This window comes from Bos mutus, chromosome 7 (assembly GCF_027580195.1).
Source record: "Bos mutus isolate GX-2022 chromosome 7, NWIPB_WYAK_1.1, whole genome shotgun sequence".
NCBI classification, from domain to species: domain Eukaryota; kingdom Metazoa; phylum Chordata; class Mammalia; order Artiodactyla; family Bovidae; genus Bos; species Bos mutus.
In genome coordinates this window covers 24,685,146-24,704,802 of record NC_091623.1, presented here as the reverse complement: position 1 = coordinate 24,704,802, position 19,657 = coordinate 24,685,146, and the positions used below count along the sequence as shown (strand labels likewise).

General features: G+C 38.5%; 1 protein-coding gene across 4 annotated transcripts in view; it reads left to right on the top strand.

The window, feature by feature from the left end:
• Positions 1–19,657, top strand: part of ARB2A (ARB2 cotranscriptional regulator A) — a 420,339-nt gene that overhangs the window by 26,278 nt on the left and 374,404 nt on the right. For 3 of the 4 annotated variants that reach the window (XM_070373133.1, XM_005893847.2, XM_070373132.1), the window contains exon 2: positions 11,749–11,872. The exons of the other annotated variant lie outside the window; for it this stretch is intronic. In XM_070373133.1, the coding sequence (XP_070229234.1) occupies positions 11,767–11,872 (106 nt within the window). In that variant the 5' untranslated portion in view covers positions 11,749–11,766. The remainder of the gene's footprint in view (positions 1–11,748; positions 11,873–19,657) is intronic. 4 annotated transcript variants of the gene reach the window in all.

Genomic DNA, 19,657 nt, shown 5'->3' with positions numbered 1-19,657 from the left:
ATGAACATTTCTTGAACATTTTTATACCTTCTGTTACACATATACAAAACCAAGTAGTGGAACAAGATGTGTAATTACTGAGCTGAAGATGATCAGAATGCTTAACCTGGGTATCTTATGCCAATTTTTTAAAAAGTGGTTATGTTAAGATATATTTTGGTCAGCCCTATGAATAAAAGTCTCCATTATACCTAATTCTTTTTTTAACTTTGGGCATCCCAGGGTTGGGAAGATCCCGTGGAGGAGGACATGGCAACCCACTCTAGTATTCTTGTTTGGAGAATCCCAATGGACAGAGGAGCCTGGTGGGCTACAGTCCATGGAGTCACAAAGAGTTGGGCACGACTGAGCGACTGAGCACAGCACTTAGTGTGCGCTTGTCACTTCCTAAGTGTGGCACATTGTCACTTCGTAATATTTTCTAGTTTAGTGAGTGTAAAATAATATCTTTTTTGTAAATATCTATTAATAAATTGTGTTTCTTGGGACTTCCCTGGCAGTTCATTGGTTAAGACTGTGCTCATCATCTTCAGGGAGCATGGGTTTCATCCCTGGTTGGGGAACTAAGATCCCGTGTGCTGCCCAGTGCAGCCAAAATGAAATAATAAAAAACAAACTCAGTCTTTGTTTAAAAAAAAAAAAAAATTTCCGTCCCAGGATCAAAACAGTAGTCTCCCATATTTTCCCCTAAAAAATTTAAAGTTTTTTGCATTTATACCCTTAATCCATTATCTATCTTTGAAACGGATATCTAATTTCATTTTTTACAATGTGGCTGACCAGTTCCAATTATTGAAAGGTTCATCCTTTGCCTAGTGATATGTCAGGGTCATCTGTGTCACATGATTTGTTATGTGGCTCTGCTTTGGAGTTTTATTCTGTTGGTCAGCTTGTCTCTTCTAGTACTAACGATACACTGTCTTAATTACTGTGATACCTGGTAAGGCAAGTCTTCTGTCATCTTCTTTGATACTGTCACAGTATTGAGCCCTTCTTACATGAATATGGCATGTTTCTTCATGTATTTCAGTCTTCTTTATTGTCTGTTAGTAAGATTTTATCATTTTCTGCACATCATTTTAACATACCTTTTGTTAGATCTATTCTTACTATGTAATTTATTTTTTGCTCTCCAAAATGTCTTTAAAAAAGCAACCATACTTTATAAGTGATTGTTGCTGGTATTTATAAATATACTTTACTTCAAAATATAAATAGTTTTAGTCATCTTGCCAAATTCTCTTTTTATCCCTGATAATGTAGAGATTCTTCATATATTTTTATATTTTTGAAGATCTTTTTCTTGATTTTGTTTGTTGTTATCTAAAAGATAATCATATTATCTGCAAATAATGGTAGCTTTGTTTTCCTATTTTTAATCCTTATATATTTTAATTTTTTTTTTTGTTTCCTTATACTGGCTAGAAACTTCAGAAAACTTTGACTAGAAGTGATAAAAGCAAACTGGTAATGTTGGACATTCTTGGTAACTGACTTTAAAGAGAATGTTTTTAGTAATTTACCATGGACAGTAATTTTACTGTAATTTTTTTGAACCTCTCTATCACGTTAAGAGCATTCCTTTTTATTCCTGGTTTGCTGTGACTTCTTTTCCAAAAATGAGTATTGAATTTTACCAAATACTTTTCTGCAGATTTTGAAGTTATTATGATTTTTCTTCCTCTATGTTAATTTAGTGAGTAACATTTGTAGATACTGTAATGTTTTGTAATGTCTTGAGTTTGATCTCAGTAGGAGGGTCCTTCAGGGAACTTAGCTATTATGTTGGAAGGAAAATCTAGTAAAATTCTTGACTCTCATGATCATAGGAAGGGTTTCTACCACTTTGTGCTTCTGTAGACAATAGTAGTGAAAGCTGTCTGGCATACTGTGTTTAAAAATAGGTCTAATAATATAAATGGCTTAACATTCCACACTGTCCTTGTGCTGACAACTTTAGCGCCACAGATTTAAATTCCTGTAATTAATAGTCTGGCTAAGTGATGGTTGTTTTTTGAGGAAAAAATATTTTGTAGAAGCCAGGAGGGTTCTTATTTGTTTTTGGAATAAGAGATTTTTGCTATCTCAACTCCTTTGTTAATTTAGTCAAGTTATGAATTGTTTTGATTGTTTTCTGAATAACATAAGTAACCACGGTAACTAATACGGTGGTTGGAAAGGTGATTTGAAGTTTCACGTTTCTAGTTCTCTTTATTTAAGATCAGATATTGGTAGTGTCTCAGGAATAGAGAGCCTTCCCAAATCTTTCTGAGTTCATCATTTGTTGGTCCCAGGATGCAGTCATTTTTGAAATATGGTACAGACATGAAATTCTAGAAAGTAATATCACTTCATAAAGAACTGGGAAAGTCTAGAAGCTGAGAAAATTTGTTCATTCTGAGGGCACCTAGTGATAACATTCGTAGTTGTTAACACATTTAGGTAAAGTCAAGTTTCACAGATGTTTTCCCCTTAAATAAACAATAAAGAGTGCCCTGTCAGTAGGGCGTGGATACGAGTGGTACTTAAATGCCTATTTGCAGTACAATTGTGGTCTCCCCCAAAGCTTAACTTTGCCCTTAACCTTTGTTGCTGGTGTTATTAGTATATCTTGCCAGGATTAAGACTAAACTTCTTGATGATATACTCAAGTTTTTCTTTATTTTTTTTTAAACTATAGCAGGTGTTACTTTTCTGACTTTGAAGTAAGTTAGTATTGTGTGTGAGATCAGTTGCAAAAATAATCAAAATAATAATAACCAAAATAAAGCAATTATTACCAAATTTCAGTCCCTATTAGAAATTGGGTAAAATCTGAGTACTATTAGGTGGTATGTGGCCAAAGAATGAACTAAATCATGACCAAAGTGAATCAGTGCTTCCCACCAGATTCTCATTGGAAGATGTACGTAAGGGACAGGGACAGGCCAGGGAGGCAAACGATGATTGACAGAGAATCCCAAAGCACAGAACTAAAACTAGACTAGAGCACTGCGATTTACAAAACTGTATACGTAAATGTTCACATGATAATATTTGCTCCTGGTGTCTAGATAGAGCAGGCCTACATGGTTGCCAGCCTGACTGTGGTGGAAGGGGTGAGAGGGACATTTGAAGAGAGAAGTTCTTTAAGTGAGTCTGCCTCAAGTCCACTTAACAGTTGTTTTTTTTTTTTTCCCCATGGAAGGAAAAAGGAAGCATGAGTTAGATGGTCAGGGCTCTTCCCTTTTGAGACTGTGCCTTGACCTTTGGCGTCGTAGCTGTAAAGAAGAGATAGAGGAGAGAGATCCACTTAATACACAGCGAGGAATACTGCTCCAATGCCAGCGTCATCTCTTTCAGACCATAGGAATCATCACCTCAAAAAGAAACTGGGTACCCACTAGCAGTCACTCTTGATTCTCTCCCCCACCCCATCTCCCCCAGACTATTTATTAATCTGAGAGAGGGTCACCTTAGTGTCTACCACATGCATATTATATTTTAAAACTTAGATTGAACCTTGAGTTCACAAAGTTAAGCAGAGATGCTAGTAAGGTGTTTATGGAATGAGAAAATTTGACTTAAGCTTTGCAAATATGTTCTTACTGTTATTTCATGGTATTCAGTTCAGGACAATTCAGTCACTCAGTCGTGTCCGACTCTTTGCGGCCCCATGAATTGCAGCACGCCAGGCCTCCCTGTCCATCACCAACTCCCGGAGTTCACTCAAACTCACGTCCATCAGGTTGGTGATGGCATCCAGCCATCTCATCCTCTGTCGTCCCCTTCTCCTCTTGCCCCCAATCCCTCCCAGCATCAGAGTCTTTTCCAGTGGATAAACTCTTCGCATGAGGTGGCCAAAGTACTGGAGTTTTCAGCTTTAGCATCATTCCTTCCAAAGAACACCCAGGACCTATCTCCTTTAGAATGGACTTGTTGGATCTCCTTGCAGTCCAAGGGACTCTCAAGAGTCTTCTCCAACACCATGGTTCAAAATCATCAATTCTTCAGCACTCAGCTTTCTTCACAGTCCAAATCTCACATCCATACATGACCACTGGAAAAACCATAGCCTTGACTAGACGGACCTTTGTTGGCAAAGTAATGTCTCTGCTTTTGAATGTGCTATTTAGGTTGGTCATAACTTTCTTTCCAAGGAGTAAGCGTCTTTTAATTTCATGGCTGCAATCACCATCTACAGTGATTTTGGAGCCCCCCCAAAATAGTCAGCCACTGTTTCCACTGTTTCCCCATCTATTTCCCATGAAGGGATGGGACCAGATGCCATGATCTTGGTTTTCTGAGTGTTGAGCTTTAAGCCAACTTTTTCACTCTCCTCTTTCACTTTCAAGAGGCTTTTTAGTTCCTCTTCACTTTCTGCCATAAGCATATTGGTTACTTTTAAGTCTTATGAAGATAGCTTCTGCTTGGTCAGTTTGGTCTGGAGTTATGTACATTTGTAATATTATATTTTACTGTTTATGTTTACCATAAAATTAAAGTCTCTTAAGTAGCTAATGACAATTTAATTTGACCCCCATAAATGATCATATATTTTTGACATACTCTGTTTTTCTCAAATTTTGAGCGTATGTCCTTTTTGAGAATTCTTTTGCCCTCTGATGTACCTCTGCTATTTCTGTTCCATATTATGAAAACTTCATAAAAGGCTATTTAAATTATTTTTTTCTTTTGTGGAGTTTCAAAGTTGAGAGTTATCTAAAAGGATTGTTTTAGATGTGTTTAATTTCTCAGATTGAGCTTTAGTGTAGTTTTGTAAATATTCTAAGGTTTTTCACTAGCTTTGTTGAGTTTCTGTCTTTTTGCTAGCCAGAAAACCATATAAAAGCTAACCAAACAACTAGCAATTTGGGAACCTGTTAAAAAGACACAGTAGTAAAATATTAGTTTCTTCTAAAATCTTTCTTTTTGAGATCCCTTAACTTTTGACTCTTTCTTTTAGATGCTTGGTTTACCAAAATATTGTGAGGAATGATGGGGAGTAGCTTTTTTTTCCCACTCCAGTACTCTTGCCTGGAAAATCCCACAGACGGAGGAGCCTGGTAGGCTGCAGTCCATGGGGTCGCTAAGAGTCAGACACAACTGAGCGACTTCACTTTCACTTTTCACTTTCATGCATTAGAGAAGGAAATGGCAACCCACTCCAGTGTTCTTGCCTGGAGAATCCCAGGGACGGGGAAGCCTTGTGGGCTGCCGTCTGTGGGGTCGCACAGAGTCGGACACGACTGAAGCGACTTAGCAGCAGCAGCAGCAACAAACTTGATGAGTAGTTTGTTTCAGTTTGTTTGCAGTTTAGGGATTTATTTTAAAATGTATTAAAAATTTTATTGAAATGCAGTTGATTTACCATGTCATGTTAGTTTCAGGTGTGTAATGAAGTGATTGAGTTTTATATATATGTCTATGTATGTATATATATTCAGCTTCTTTTCCATTAAAGGTTATTATAAGATATTGAATATATTTTTTTTAAATGCTTGTTGCTTATTTATTTTATGTATAGTAGTTTGCATTTGTTAATCCTCTACTCCTAATTTATCCCTCCTTTGCCTTACTTTCACCTTTGGTAACTGTAAATTTGTTTTCTATGTCTGTGAGTCTGTTTCTGTTTTATATATAGGTCCATTTGTTGTACTTTTTCGATTCCACATACAAGTGATACCATATAGTATTTGCCTCTATATAACTTGCTTCAGTAAGTATAATATTCTCTAGGTCCATCCATGCTACTGCAGATGGCAATATTTCATTCTTTTTAAATGGCTCAGGAATATTCCATTGTGATGGGGAGTGATTTTTATCAATCCTAATTCAAAATAGCAAACCAAATAGAGACAATTTTGGTGGACAACTTTTATATATGTAATTAATTTCCTCCAACTAGCCCAAACTCTAAATTATAATACCCTCTGATCATATAAACTAATGCACAGGAGTGAAAACTTTCTGTAGGATGAAGAAACTGGAATCGTTTTCCTAGTTGAAGTTGAGTAGTTTGACTTTCGGAGAAGGCAGTGGCACCCCACTCCAGTACTCTTGCCTAGAATATCCCATGGACGGAGGAGCCTGGTGGGCTGCAGTCCCTGGGGTCGCTAAGGGTCAGACACGACTGAGTGACTTCACTTTCACTTTTCACTTTCATGCATTGGAGAAGGAAATGGCAACCCACTCCAGTGTTCTTGCCTGGAGAATCCCAGGGACGGGGGAGCCTGGTGGGCTGCCGTCTACGGGGTCGCACAGAGTCGGACACGACTGAAGCGACTTAGCAGCAGCAGCAGCAACAGTTCGACTTTACCTGTCAGTTGTAGCTAATAAGTTGTACCAATAAGAAACTGGATGTGAAAAGACTTGGTGACTGTGAGTAGCATGTGCATATAAGAGAGAGTTAAAATAGTGCTCTTTGGACACGACTTTGATCTGAATGAAGATAGAACTCACATACTTGAACTTTTTTAGACATACATTTTAGTAAGATTGGACAAGAATATAAACAAATTAATTTAAATTCCATTATGATTATTTTCAACATGGCCTTGGAAAGCTAAGTAAACTCAAGAAGTATTTATTGGGGGGCTTTATTGTTTATTCTAAGAATTCACCCAAATGATGCACATTGAAAGTTTCTTATTCCTATAGGCTGAACTTATAAGGATAGCCTTTTTGGAGTTTGAGCACATGGTAATTGGAATCAAATTGTTTCTGATGTTCTGTGAATTACTAATATATATTATTGTAAAGGAATTTGTAGCTTATAAAATGTGTTTGTCTATATTTTTTCATAGAATCTTCATAATCATCCCGTAAAGGGAAAGCAAAAGTGTTAGTCACTCAGTCGTATCCAGCTCTTTGTGACCCCATGGACTGTAGCCCACCAGGTTCCTCTGTCCATGGGCTTTTCCAGGCAAGAATACTGGAGTGGATTGCCATTCCCTTCTCCTGGGGTTCTTCCTGACCCAGGGACTGAACCCACATCTCCTGCATTGCAGACAGATTCTTTACCATCTGAGCCACAAAGGGAATCGCCCAGTAAAGGGACATGCTCTTATTTTCTTTGTTATTCCCATTACTTAAGTTAGAGAAGTTGTGACTTTCTGAAGGTCACTCAGCCACTAGGTAGTGGAATTGAGGTTAAAAAGTCTGAATTTCTCATCCCAAACCTACATCACATTGCTTTAGGAAGTAAGGAGTTACTTTAGATGTGCTTGGATTGGAACAACGTATTCCTACTCTGAGCTAAACTTTGACCCACATACAGGTTACATTCTTTGCAGAAACCCATTCTCTGTGCACTGCTGCTAAGTCACTTCAGTCATGTCTGACTCTGTGTGACCCCATAGATGGCAGCCCACTAGGCTCTCCTGTCCCTGGGATTCTCCAGGCAAGAACACAGGAGTGGGTTGCCATTTCCTTCTCCAGTGCATGAAAGTGAACAGTGAAAGTGAAGTCGCTCAGTCATGTCTGACTCTTAGCGACCCCATGGACTGGAGCCTACCAGGCTCCTCCATCCATGGGATATTCTAGGCAAGAGTACTGGAGTGGGGTGCCATATCCTGGGCCTTGTCTTCCATGTCTGCTTCTGCCTCATGCCCTTATTCTTTAGCCTCTTCCCCAGGGCCCATGTGTCTGTACATGCACACCACACAGAGTCACACTCCTACATGCTCACTCTCCAAAATGTAAATTTTTCACACTATTGCCTCAGAACTATAAACTGTCCAGGATTGTTGTGAACTAACCTTTGCTGATTCTGAGTAACATGCATACTTTAACTATAATTTGGATAGATGTTTTAGTTCCGCATAAATCTCTGGTACTGATTAAGTTACTATGTTTTGATTGCAAGTAGGCTCTCTTGGGACTTCCTTTGTGACTCAGAGAGTAAAGAATCCACCTGCAATGGGTTCAGTCCCTGGGTTGGGAAGATCCCCTGGAGGAGGGCATGGCAACCCATTCCGGTATTCTTGCCTGGAGAACTCCCATGGACAGAGGAGCCTGGCGGGTTACAGTCCATGGGGTCATAAAGAGTCAGACAAGACTGAGCTACTAGGCACACACACACAGGCTCTCTTGAACTGAATTTCAAGAGCCTGACTTAGCATAGATTCTTTGGAACCAAACCAGCTCCAGGGGTCCCAGGGACTTAACCCAATTTTACTTGTCCTGTGATATATTTTGTACTTTAATCATTCCATTGAGAATGAGGTGGAAGGGCCTTCTGTTGCAAAATAATCTCTTTCTAGGTCGTATTTAATACTTGACTGAAAACAAACAAATATAGGAAACTGAGGCTTCTGTGTGTCTTTGTGTATTTTTATAAGTGTTTGTGCCATATTTTGAGCAAACAAGGCAAATAAATATTCTACCGTTTCATGTTTTGAAATGCTGACTGGATAAAGATTACACATGACAAGTTATTTATGGTTTTATTTATACATAGTGGGTTCTCTATTGGAATTATAGAAGGCAAGAAGATATGATAATTGCTTTGTGTAGTTCACAGAATGAAATTGCAAACTGAGATGTTTTGAATCTAGTTTATACTGTAACCATTTCTAGGAAACCGTATTTAAACAGCAGTGGTTATCATGAAGTATACAACATGTCAACTGTGTCCCAATTCACATCAGTAACAACCTTCTACCACTTTATTCCCTAGAACCTAACCTCCATCAGATAATACTAAATAAACTATGTCGAGTACACATATTAATATATATATATGTGTGTGTGTGTGTATCAAATGTATCAAACAGCTTGCTGGCTGTATTTGTAGTAGTGTTTATCTGTGGTCATGCAGGTTATAACTCTGAATTTTTATTAGGAAAAATAAATTGAGAATTTATAATGTTCCTGATTTAGTTTCACCAGCTGTGCCACTGCCAAGGAAAATAACTTGAGAAGGTAAAAATCTAACAGTGAATAAGAAAGCAGGAGGCAATTTGCTTCATACTTATCTGCTTCATATCTGCTGTTATAAGGTTTAGGGTCAAAGAGAGTAATTAGTAGTCTCCGAACTTAAATACTGTCACTTCAGTAAATTGCAGCGTGTATCTTTGGATTGTCTTGTATAACAGAAGCATAATGATTATTAATTGATATTTGATCTTGGGAGCCTTGAAAACAATTCTTTAAAATGTGAAATATATTTTTGCCCCTCTATCTCTTACTCATTTATTTGGGAATTTGACAGATATCCATTGGGCTCCAAATACATCCAACCTTGTTTTAGGGACGGATGAGATACCTGTCCTCATGGAGATCAAAGTCTGAAGGGGGAACTTGTTATTAAACACTAAAGAGCAGTTACAGCTTTTTTTTTTTTCAAGTTTTACTGAGATATAATTGACATCACATTATGTGCATTTAAGGCATATAATGTGATGATTTGATTTATGTATCTTTTGCAAAATGATACGATAATAAGGTTAGTTAATACATCTCTAACCTCACATAGTTGTCTATTTTTTTAAGACCTACCCTCTTAGCAACTTTCAAGTATACAACACAGTGTTGATAACTGTAGTCACCATGTTATACATGAGATCCCCATAATTTAAAATGCGAATTTTGAAAATGAGTCTGACATCAAAAATATTTTATACTTTCTCTTTCAGTGAAACAGTCACAATGAAATAATCATATAAGTTGTTCTGTTTAGAAATTAGACAGTTTGAGGCCAGTGAAAACCAAAAGTTCATATTTACAAGAATACTGAATTGACAGAGGGGATAGAGTGAAAAAGTGCGAGAAGTCTCCTGTGAATAGTTAATTTGGTCTTGGAATTGTTAGCAAGGAGCACTGTGTGGACTGTCTCACGGTGAACATTTCTGTTTACTTTCTGCTACAGGATGGTAGACATTAAGGAGTTGCTGGGGAAACTTGTACCTAAACTTGTGGGACTTGACAGATGAAACTAATTCCCGAACGTAGCCTTATAGCCCTTACAAATATTGCTTTTTCTTATGTGTTGTAATGATCAGTCTGAGTCTCATGTATTTAATTTGTGGCAGTTTGAGCTGGTCACTAGAGTATAAGCCCCACCCAGGCCGTGCACGCTTTACTCTCCATTGCACCCTCGTGCCTTGCACATGGCTCATCAGACGGGCAAAACTGGTTCTTGAAGGAAGATAGGCATATTTCATCTATGTATAATTTACAGAGTTTTGAGTTACCTATTCACAGAAGAAAAATAGCAACTACTTCCATGCTAAGTGAAAGTGCTTTCCCAGTCAAAGACAGTCTCATATTCTAGTTATTCCTAGGTTAGGAAACTTCACATTCCTGAGAAGCGATAAAGTCCACTAGTAATAGCAACAGTCAGCTATATACACCTTCTATAATATTAATTCTCAACCACTACAATATAACTTACATTTTACAAATGAGAAATCTGAAGATTTTTGAATATTAAGTGGCTTGTCCCTAGCCACGGAGCTGTTATTAAGTGGGGAAGCTAGGATACATTTATAGTATTTTAAAAAAACAAACCAAGGTATGTTGAACCCTTAATTACCCATCAGGCACTATACTAAGTGTTTTACATTAAACCTCACTGTAGCAACACGAGGGAGGCGTGGTTATCATTTCCATTGTACATGTGTGGAAGACGAGGCATGGAGAAGTTAGATAATTTGCCAAGAGCACGTGGCTAGCTCGTGGTAGAGCCAGAGAGAACTTCCCCTTCTATTTCGCCACCCACAGTCAGAGCTGAGCTAAGGGCCGCGTTGATTTATGACCCTGGGAACATTCTTAGTTTAAAACTATTAAGCATTATTATTTTTAAGTATTTTCTGTTCTACTCTGTTAATTATACAAATGCCTGAGTTTTTAAAGATAATCGTACAGTATACCTCTTGAGTAGAAACTGAAGTTTACTCTTTAGGTAGTAAGTAAATCATTCAGAGGACTATTGTCTTACTTACCTCAGCTTTTATGTAATCTCATTAATACTTATGGATTGACTATATTAATTTAATTTTTTCCCATTGTATGTGTTGCATTTTTTTTCTGTTTTTTCTGTGTTTTTTTCCCCTTGTTTGTTGGCACCCTGGGAGAAACTGACTGTAGTTCAAATGTTTTCCCTTTGGCCAAAGCAGAGCAGAATTAGATTTTAATAAATTTTAACTTTATATTATAATTGTTGGGGTGCCATTTATAGACTGTGACTTTCAGACATTGAGTTTGACAGTTTTTTTTTTTTTTTTTAAGGGCTGTTTTTTTTTCCCCTTAAATTTGCATTTTGAATTATACACTAATGGGTAGTATTATGTATGTTTTTCCTTCTGCCCGTCTGCATGTCCCAGAAAGAAAATATTCTGACCTGGTACGTGACATATGCTTGCAGTTTATTTTAAAAGAAATTTCAGGTTTTGAAACTACCTGGAAGTATTTTTTTTTAATTAGGTATTGGGGAACTATACCTAATTAGTCAGTTTAGCTAAGTTCAGTTCAGCAGCATTAAGCATATGTGTATATAAGGTATTGTGTTTGGTGATATGGGAGACATCAAGATGACAAAGAGTTGATACCTTTATCCTGGGGCTTGTAATCTGTTAGCTGACCTAGACAAATACATAAATAACGGTAATGCAAGGCAGGCTATGATAAGTACTGTGGTAGAGACATCAACAAAGTGCAGTGGGAAATCAGGATAGAGAGATTAATCCCAACTGGGAGGATCTAGGACCTTCTCATGGAGTAGGTAGGACTGAGTAGAGCTTAATTTATTGCTTTCATTCATTCTAGACTGTCTTCTGAAGATTGATGTCTATTTCCTTGAGCTCTTTAATTTTGTTGCCAATTTGGATAAGCATGGCACAAATCCAGCAGGGAGGTCCAGATGAAAAAGAAAAGACAACAGCACTCAAAGGTACATACTTAATTTGCTTTTTCAGGATATTTTCATTGTGCCTAATGAAGGTGCAGGAATATTTAGGTGACCTTACATTCATTTCCATTCTAAAATAAGAATATCTGTAATCTATAATTATTTATGTCCGTCACAGTGACCACCTCAATGTCTGAGATATAGTATGTACTAGGTAAATAAATCATAAAATCATGTGATTTTACAGCTGTAAGAATTCTTAATGCTTTTCTTATTCAAGGTCATGTATTTAATGGTAAAACTAATACCAGAGATCTCTTGAATCAAGCCTAGTGCCCTTTACCATATTTTTGTTGTTTGAAATGTCATATTGGGTTAGAGTAATGATCTGTCTAATCCTATATTCTGTCTTTGTGGCATTGCACTAAGAATATTTTATGAGAAGCTCTCTGTAAGAAGGAATCTGCTTTAGACTTTCTTTGGGAATTTGGGTGCCATTTGTTAGATTAAGAAAAGTGTGAGGAAAGCAGGTTTTAGACATATTAAATAGTAAACTGAGATGCCACTTAAATATCAGGCTGGAGAAGTTTGAGTGTGGAGTTTGGGAAAGTATTTGGGCTGGAGATTAAAGCTTTGGGAATTATTAGCAGAGAGGTAATATTTAAAGTTATGGACCTAATTGAGATCATCAGAGATTGCAGTGTAACCAGAAAAAGTCTGAAGACTGAAGTGTGGGTCATCTCAATCTTAGGGTCAGGAAAATGAGGAAGAACTAGCAGTAGACACTTAAAATGATTTCTGATAAGACAGGCTGCAGGCTAGGAGCGAGAGAAAGATCCTGAACACCAACTGAAGAAAATGGGTTTAATTAATTGAATTATGATTATAAACCAGGCTTCGCTGGTGGCTCAGACAGTAAAGAATCTGCCTGCAATGTGGGAGACCTGGCTTCGATTCCTGGGTTGGGAAGACAACCAACTCCAGTATTCTTCCCTGGAGAATCCCCATGGACAGAGAAGCCTGGTGGGCTACAGTCCATGGGGTTGCAAAGAGTTGGACATGACTGAGTGGCCAAGCACACACATAAACCAGGCTAGATGAGGACTGAGAGTTTACTTTTATATTTAACAGTGTGGAGGTTATTGATGGTCTTCACAAAGAGCTGTTTCAGTGAATTGAAGGAAATGTGAATGAATTCAATTAATGAATGTAATTGAATTCAGTGAATTGAATGAAAGTCATATTGGAAAACTTTAGTTAGAGAATAGGAAGAAAGCAATTCACAGAGTCGGACGCAACATAGCAACTGACCATACACACATGAACTGTTTTAAGAAAAAGGAGAGATATGCTCTAGATGGGAACAAATATTTGCAATTCAAATATCTTGAGAAGGAAATGGCACCCCACTCCAGTACTCTTGCCTGGAGAATCCCATGGATGGAGGAGCCTGGTAGGCTGCAGTCCATGGGGTCGCAAAGAGTCGGACAGGACTGAGCGACTTCACTCACTTCATACTTTTATCACTGGAGAAGGAAATAGCAACCCACTCCAGTATTCTTGCTTGGAGAACCCCATGGACAGAGGAGCCTGGCTGGCCATGGTCCACGGGTCGCAGAGAGTCGGACACGGCTGAAGTGACTAAGCACAGCACATATCTGACAAAGGACCTTTATCCAGTGTATATCAAGGTCATCAATAATCAATAATGGGCTTCCTAGGTGGCGCAGTGGTAAAGATTCTGCCTGCCAGTGCAGAAGACGCAGGAGAGGAGTGTTCAATCCTTGGGTTGGGAAGATCCCCTGGAGAAGGAAATGGCAACCCACTCCAGTGTTCTTGCCTAGAGAATCCCATGGACAGAGGATTCTGGTGGGCTACAGTCCATAGGGTTGCAGAAGAGTCAGGCATGACTTAGTGACTAAACAATAGACAACGCTATGAAAGGTTTTACTGCATGTATGTACGCTGCTGAGATAGACCAACACACTCAGAATAATAGTTAATTTACAGAAGAGGATAAGGAATGAGGGAATATGTGTGTTTTCATCCAAATAGATTTGCTGGGTTTCCACTTGGAAAGGTTTTGTCTACCTTCAACCTTACCTGATAATGTGAAAATCTGATGTCTCAAGTTGTGGTTCCAATTTAAACTTCCACAAGCAGTATATAAGAAATCAGATTGGTTTTCTGGATTTTAGAGGTTGTACAGTGATGTTAAAAGCATATGGGTAGTCTAAATATAGTAATAAGGTTATAAATATCGAACTTTCTGAATTCAAACTGAGGTTTTCCTACTTACCATGAAACAAGTTGCTTATCTTTTCTGAATCATTTTCTTCACTGGTACAATAGGAATATAAATGCTTAGCACATGAGCTTGTAATGATGAATGAAGTAGTCAAATTGCAAATATTAGAAGATAAAATGGCAAATGTTAAATAAAGTGTCTCTTAGAGCAAACTGACAGCATACATAAAATTTATCCCTCAAACAGTCCTATTTATCAGTTTTTTTCTTTTATGAGCTATGCTTTTGGTATTAGGTCTAAGTACTCTTTGCTTAGCCCTGCTTTATGAAGATCTTCTTTATGTTTCCTCTAAGAGTTTTATAGTTTTAGATTTTACATTTAAACTAATGATGTGTTTTGTTTTAATTTTTATTTAAGAGATGAGCCTTAGGTCAAGGTTTGTATTTTTTGCCTATTGATGTCCAATTTTACCAGCACTATTTGTGGGAAAAAAAATCTTTGCACTATTGAATTACTTCTTCATCTTTTGAGGTTCTCTTATTTAGTTCCATGTATCTGTGTCTGTCTCTTCTCCAATACATACTCTTGATTACTGAACTTAAATAGTAAGTCTTAAGTTTGGCTAGAATGATACTCCCAAATTCATTCTTATTATTTGGCTTTTCTAGGTCTTTTGCCTTTCCATATAAATATTAAGAGTAAAACTGTCTATGACTTTAAAAAAAAATAATTTCAGTTCAGTTGCTCAGTCGTGTCTGACTCTCTGCGACCCCATGGACTGCAGCACACCAGGCCTCCCTGTCCATCACCAACTCCCAGAGCTTGCTCAGACTCGTGTCCATCAAGTCGGTGATGCCATCCAATCATCTCATCCTCTGTTGTCCCCTTCTCCTGCCTTCAGTCTTTCCCAGCATCAGGGTCTTTTCAAATGAGTCAACTCTTCACATCAGGTGGCCAAAGTATTGGAGTTTCAGCTTCAACATCAGTCCTTCCAATGAACACCCAGGACATCCTTTAGGATGGACTGGTTGGATCTCCTTGCGGTCCAAGGGACTCTCAAGAGTCTTCTCCAACACCACAGTTCAAAAGCATCAATTCTTCAGCACTCAGCTTTCTTTATGGTCCAACTCTCACATCCATACATGACTGCTGGAAAAACCATACTTTTGAATAGACGGACCTTTGTTGGCAAAGTAATATTTATTATGTTGTCTAGGGTGATCATAATTTTTCTTCCAAGGAGCAGGCGTCTTAATTCCATGGCTGCAGTCAACATCTGCAGTGATTTTGAAGCCCCAAAGAATAAAGTGTGGCACTGTTTTCATTGTTTCCCCATCTATTTGCCACGAAGTGATGGGACCAGATACCATGATCTTAGTTTTCTGAGTGTTGTGTTTTAAGCCAACTTTTTCACTCTCCTCTCTCACTGTCATCAAGAGGCTCTTTAGTTCTTCTTGGCTTTCTGCCATGCTGCTAAGTCACTTCAGTCGTGTCCAACTCTGTGTGACCCCATAGACGGCAGCCCACCAGGCTCCCCCGTCCCTGGGATTCTCCAGGCAAGAACACTGGAGTGGGCTGCCATTTCCTTCTCCAATGCGTGAAAGTGAAGTCGCTCAGTCGTGTCGGACTCTTCACGACCCGTGGACTTTCTGCCATAAATGTGGTGTTATCTGCATATCTTAGGTTATTGATATTTCTCCTGGCAATCTTGATTCTAGCTTGGGCTTCATCCAGTCCAGCATATCTCATGATGTACTCTGCATATAAGTTAAATAAGCAGGGTGACATTACACAGTAAATAATTTACTTGCATTTTAATAGAGATTGCATTCAAGCCTATAGGTGAACGTGAGGAGAATTTACATCTTTACCAGAATTGACGTTTCCAATCCATGAACATGGAGTATCTGTCATTTATTTAGATCTTAGATTTCCTTCATTGACACTTTTCAATTTTCATTATATAATTAAGTCTTTTACATATGTTATTAGATTTGTATTATAATTTTAGAGTGATTATAAATGGTATTGTGTTTTTAATTTCAATTGTCACACGTTTACTGATTGTTTATGGAAATACAGTCAAATTTTGTGTGCTGATATAGTCTGTGACTTTTTGAAGTTGCTTATTTTTTTCAGAGGTTTTATTGATAGACAAATTGGAGTTTTCTATGTAGACCATCATGTTATTTGCTTATTGGGCAGTTTTATTTCTTCATTTCTCATCTTGCTTTTTTGCCCTGGCTAAGACTTCCAATGCTATGTTAAATAAGAGTAATTAGAACGGACGTTCTTTCCTTATTCACTAGGTAATAGTGAGTGGTGGCACTCCCGTTTTCACCCCTTAATTTCTAGACCTATGAGTTCTGGCTTTGGGAGAAATAGCACTATATGTTGGACACTGGTTCTGAGTATATACTGCCTTCTGGAGAATCTTGGTCCAACCCTGCAAGATTCTGTCATCCAGCTGGCCCTGTAACTGAATCTTCAGAAGGCAGTCCACCATTCTGTCAAATTAGCCACTTCAAGATGGTGAGGACACAGTAAGAAAAGTGAGTTCCATGAGCATGGGCCCACTGCTGCACTTCTTTTGCTGTGATGTGAGTTTCTTGATCAGAAACAATGCTGTGTGGAATACCAGGATGGTGGATAAAGCATCCTGCAAGTCCACAGATAGTTATATGTGTCAGAAGCCTTGAGTGCAGGGAAGGCCAATCTGTATCCAGAGAAAGTATCTAATCCAGTAAGAACAAAATTCTGCCACTTTCATGATGGAATTGATCCAGTGTAATTAACCTGCTTCCAATTACTTGGCTCATCACCCCCAGGACATGGTGCCATGTTGAGGACTGCCATGGTGGTCTCTGCTGCTGGGATATTGGACACCCAGCTGTGACGGTAGCCAGGTTGGCTTTGGTGGGTGCAGGTTCATATTTTGAGCCCACACATGACCTCCAACCCTGCCACAATGGCCACTTTATTCTTGAGCTCATTGGGTGATGACAGATTTGACCAGGGTAAGGCCGACTGGTGTCCACAGAAAGGATCATCCTGTGCACTTGATTTTTAAAATAGTCCTCTGTTGAGCTTACCTTTTAGTGAGTATTCACTTGGGATGCTAATATTTTCACCTTCTGTTGGTCATTCAGAGAGGTCTGTCCACATACCTCTTTTCCACGTTTCCTTGTCACCAATTTTCTGATCGTGTTCCTTCCAAGTCCCTGACCATCCAGCCAAACAATTGACCACATGCCCATGAATCATTTTATAGTCACTCATGTGGTCATACCTCTTTCCAGAGAAATGGAACAACCAGGTGCCCTGCTCTCAGTTCTGTCCACTGGGAAGATTTCCCTTCACCACTGTTATTTAGGGATGTCCCCAAAGGGGCCTCTGATGCTTCCACTGTCCACTTTTAGGTGGCGACTGAGTATCATGCAGAACCATCGCTGATCCAGACTCGAGTTTTCTCTTCTTCTGCCAGCTGGTGAGGCTTTAGGTGCATGCTGATGAATAGAAGGCGGTGTCGCAGGAGTGGAGACCATAGGCATATGGGCTACTCCTGCATGTTACTTATTTTTGTCTTCAGGGCCTGCTCAGTCCTAACCTCATACACACCACTCCCTATTTGATGATGGAGTGCTATTGTACACACCCAACTTTAATACTTGGTGTGTCAGTTACCACCTAGTTCATGATGCTGCTAAGGTCTCATGGTAAGCTGGCAGCCTGTGGTTAAGTGTTCAATCTCCACTCAGGCCCAGTAGCAGGCCAAGAGGTATTTCTCAAAAGGAGACTAGTTACCTGCAGTGGATAGTAAGGCTTTGTGACAAAATCCTGAACCTGTGCTGTGAAGGCAGGAGAAGACTGATGTCCTAGCTTGAAGACAGTCATACAGAGAGTAGGAATTCTGTCTTACTCACCATTTTTGTTCTACTCAGGCCTTTAGTGAATTGGATGAGTTCATCTGTATTGGAGGTAGGGGGCAACCTGCTTGACTCAGTCTGCAGTTTCAAATGTTAATCTCATCCAGAAATACCTTCATAAACATGCTCAGAATAATATTTAACCAAATATCTGGGCACCCAGTCAAGTTGACACATAAAATTAACCATCACCCTATTCATTTGTCTATGGAAACTTTGGTTGCTTCCACCTTTTGGCTGTTGTGAGTAATACTGCAGTGAATAGGGGTGTACAAATATATGAATCTTTGTTTTCAGTTCTTTGGGGGTATAAAGTGGTATTTTTATCCAGTGACTTCATATATTTAGTTGAAGTTTAGAATTCTAGTTGCTAAATGGCTTTAATGACCAGACATGTGTTTTAGAAAAAACAGTGGTTACATCTGTTGTATATTTAGGTTATAAGGATTCAGTTGTACTGTATTTTATAGGAGATTGAAGGGATTTTGCATGGAAATGTTCTACTATACTTATTTTTACCTAATCTACTGCCTTTGGAACCCAATTTCTGCAAAATGCAGGTATATAGCTTTGTTTTCCTTTTACAAAACAGAAAAATAATTTCTGACAGTTTCTCTCTGAGTCTATTCAGTCGGCTTCCCTGGTAGCTCAGCTGGTAAAGAATCCGCCTGCAATGCAGGAGACCCCGGTTTGATTCCTGGGATGGGAAGATCCCCTGGAGAAGGAATAGGCTATGCACTCCAGTATTCTTGGGCTTCCCTGGTGGCTCAGATGGTTAAGAATCCACCTGCAATGCGGGAGACCTGGGTTTGATCCCTGGGTCAGGAAGACCCCTGGAGAAGGGCATGGCAACTCACCCCAGTATTCTTGCCTGGAGAATCCCGTGGACAGAGGAGCCTGGCGGGCTACAGTCCATGGGGTTGCAAAGATTTCGATGTGACTGAGCGACTGAGTACACATACTCAATGCCAATGAAATTAAAAATATCTACATCTAGTTCTCTAATGGACAGAGGAGAAGTTTGAGAAATGCATGTTTTAGTTTAGTTATTCATTTTATCATTCAAAGGAACTTTTTGGTCAATGCAAAAGCATATTTCTGTATTCAGAAGAGTTTATTCTTTTTATAAGGTAATGAAGAGAGAGGTTAGACTATATTAGAGCTTATACAGGACATAGAATAAAAGTATAGGGATTTTGATAGAGTACTGACTTAGATATTGGAGAATAAGTTTATTTTTTTAATCCCACAGTACTATTAAGGTATAATTTTGGGCAAGCCATTTTACGTCTCTGGGCTTATTTCCTTGTCTCAAAGACAGTGAAGATAACATGTGCTACTGCTTTATAGGGCTATGATGGTCAAATGAGGTATAGTATATGAAGTCTTTAAAATGATATATAGATGTTACATGGCATTTTATGATCTGAGCTGATAGAAAATGAATATTAGACATAGTACAGATGCTTATATTTTGGATGGTTTTGTGTGTATCTGATTAAGAGGATTCTAAGTTTTGAACTGTGGAAGATGACGGTGAAGTAAAGGAATTCAATTCATTGGAAGGAGAAAAGTGAGAGTCTTCAAGCCAATTTTTGATTAAAAAAAATACTTTAATCAATTTTGCAAAGATTTACACATTGTTCAGAACCT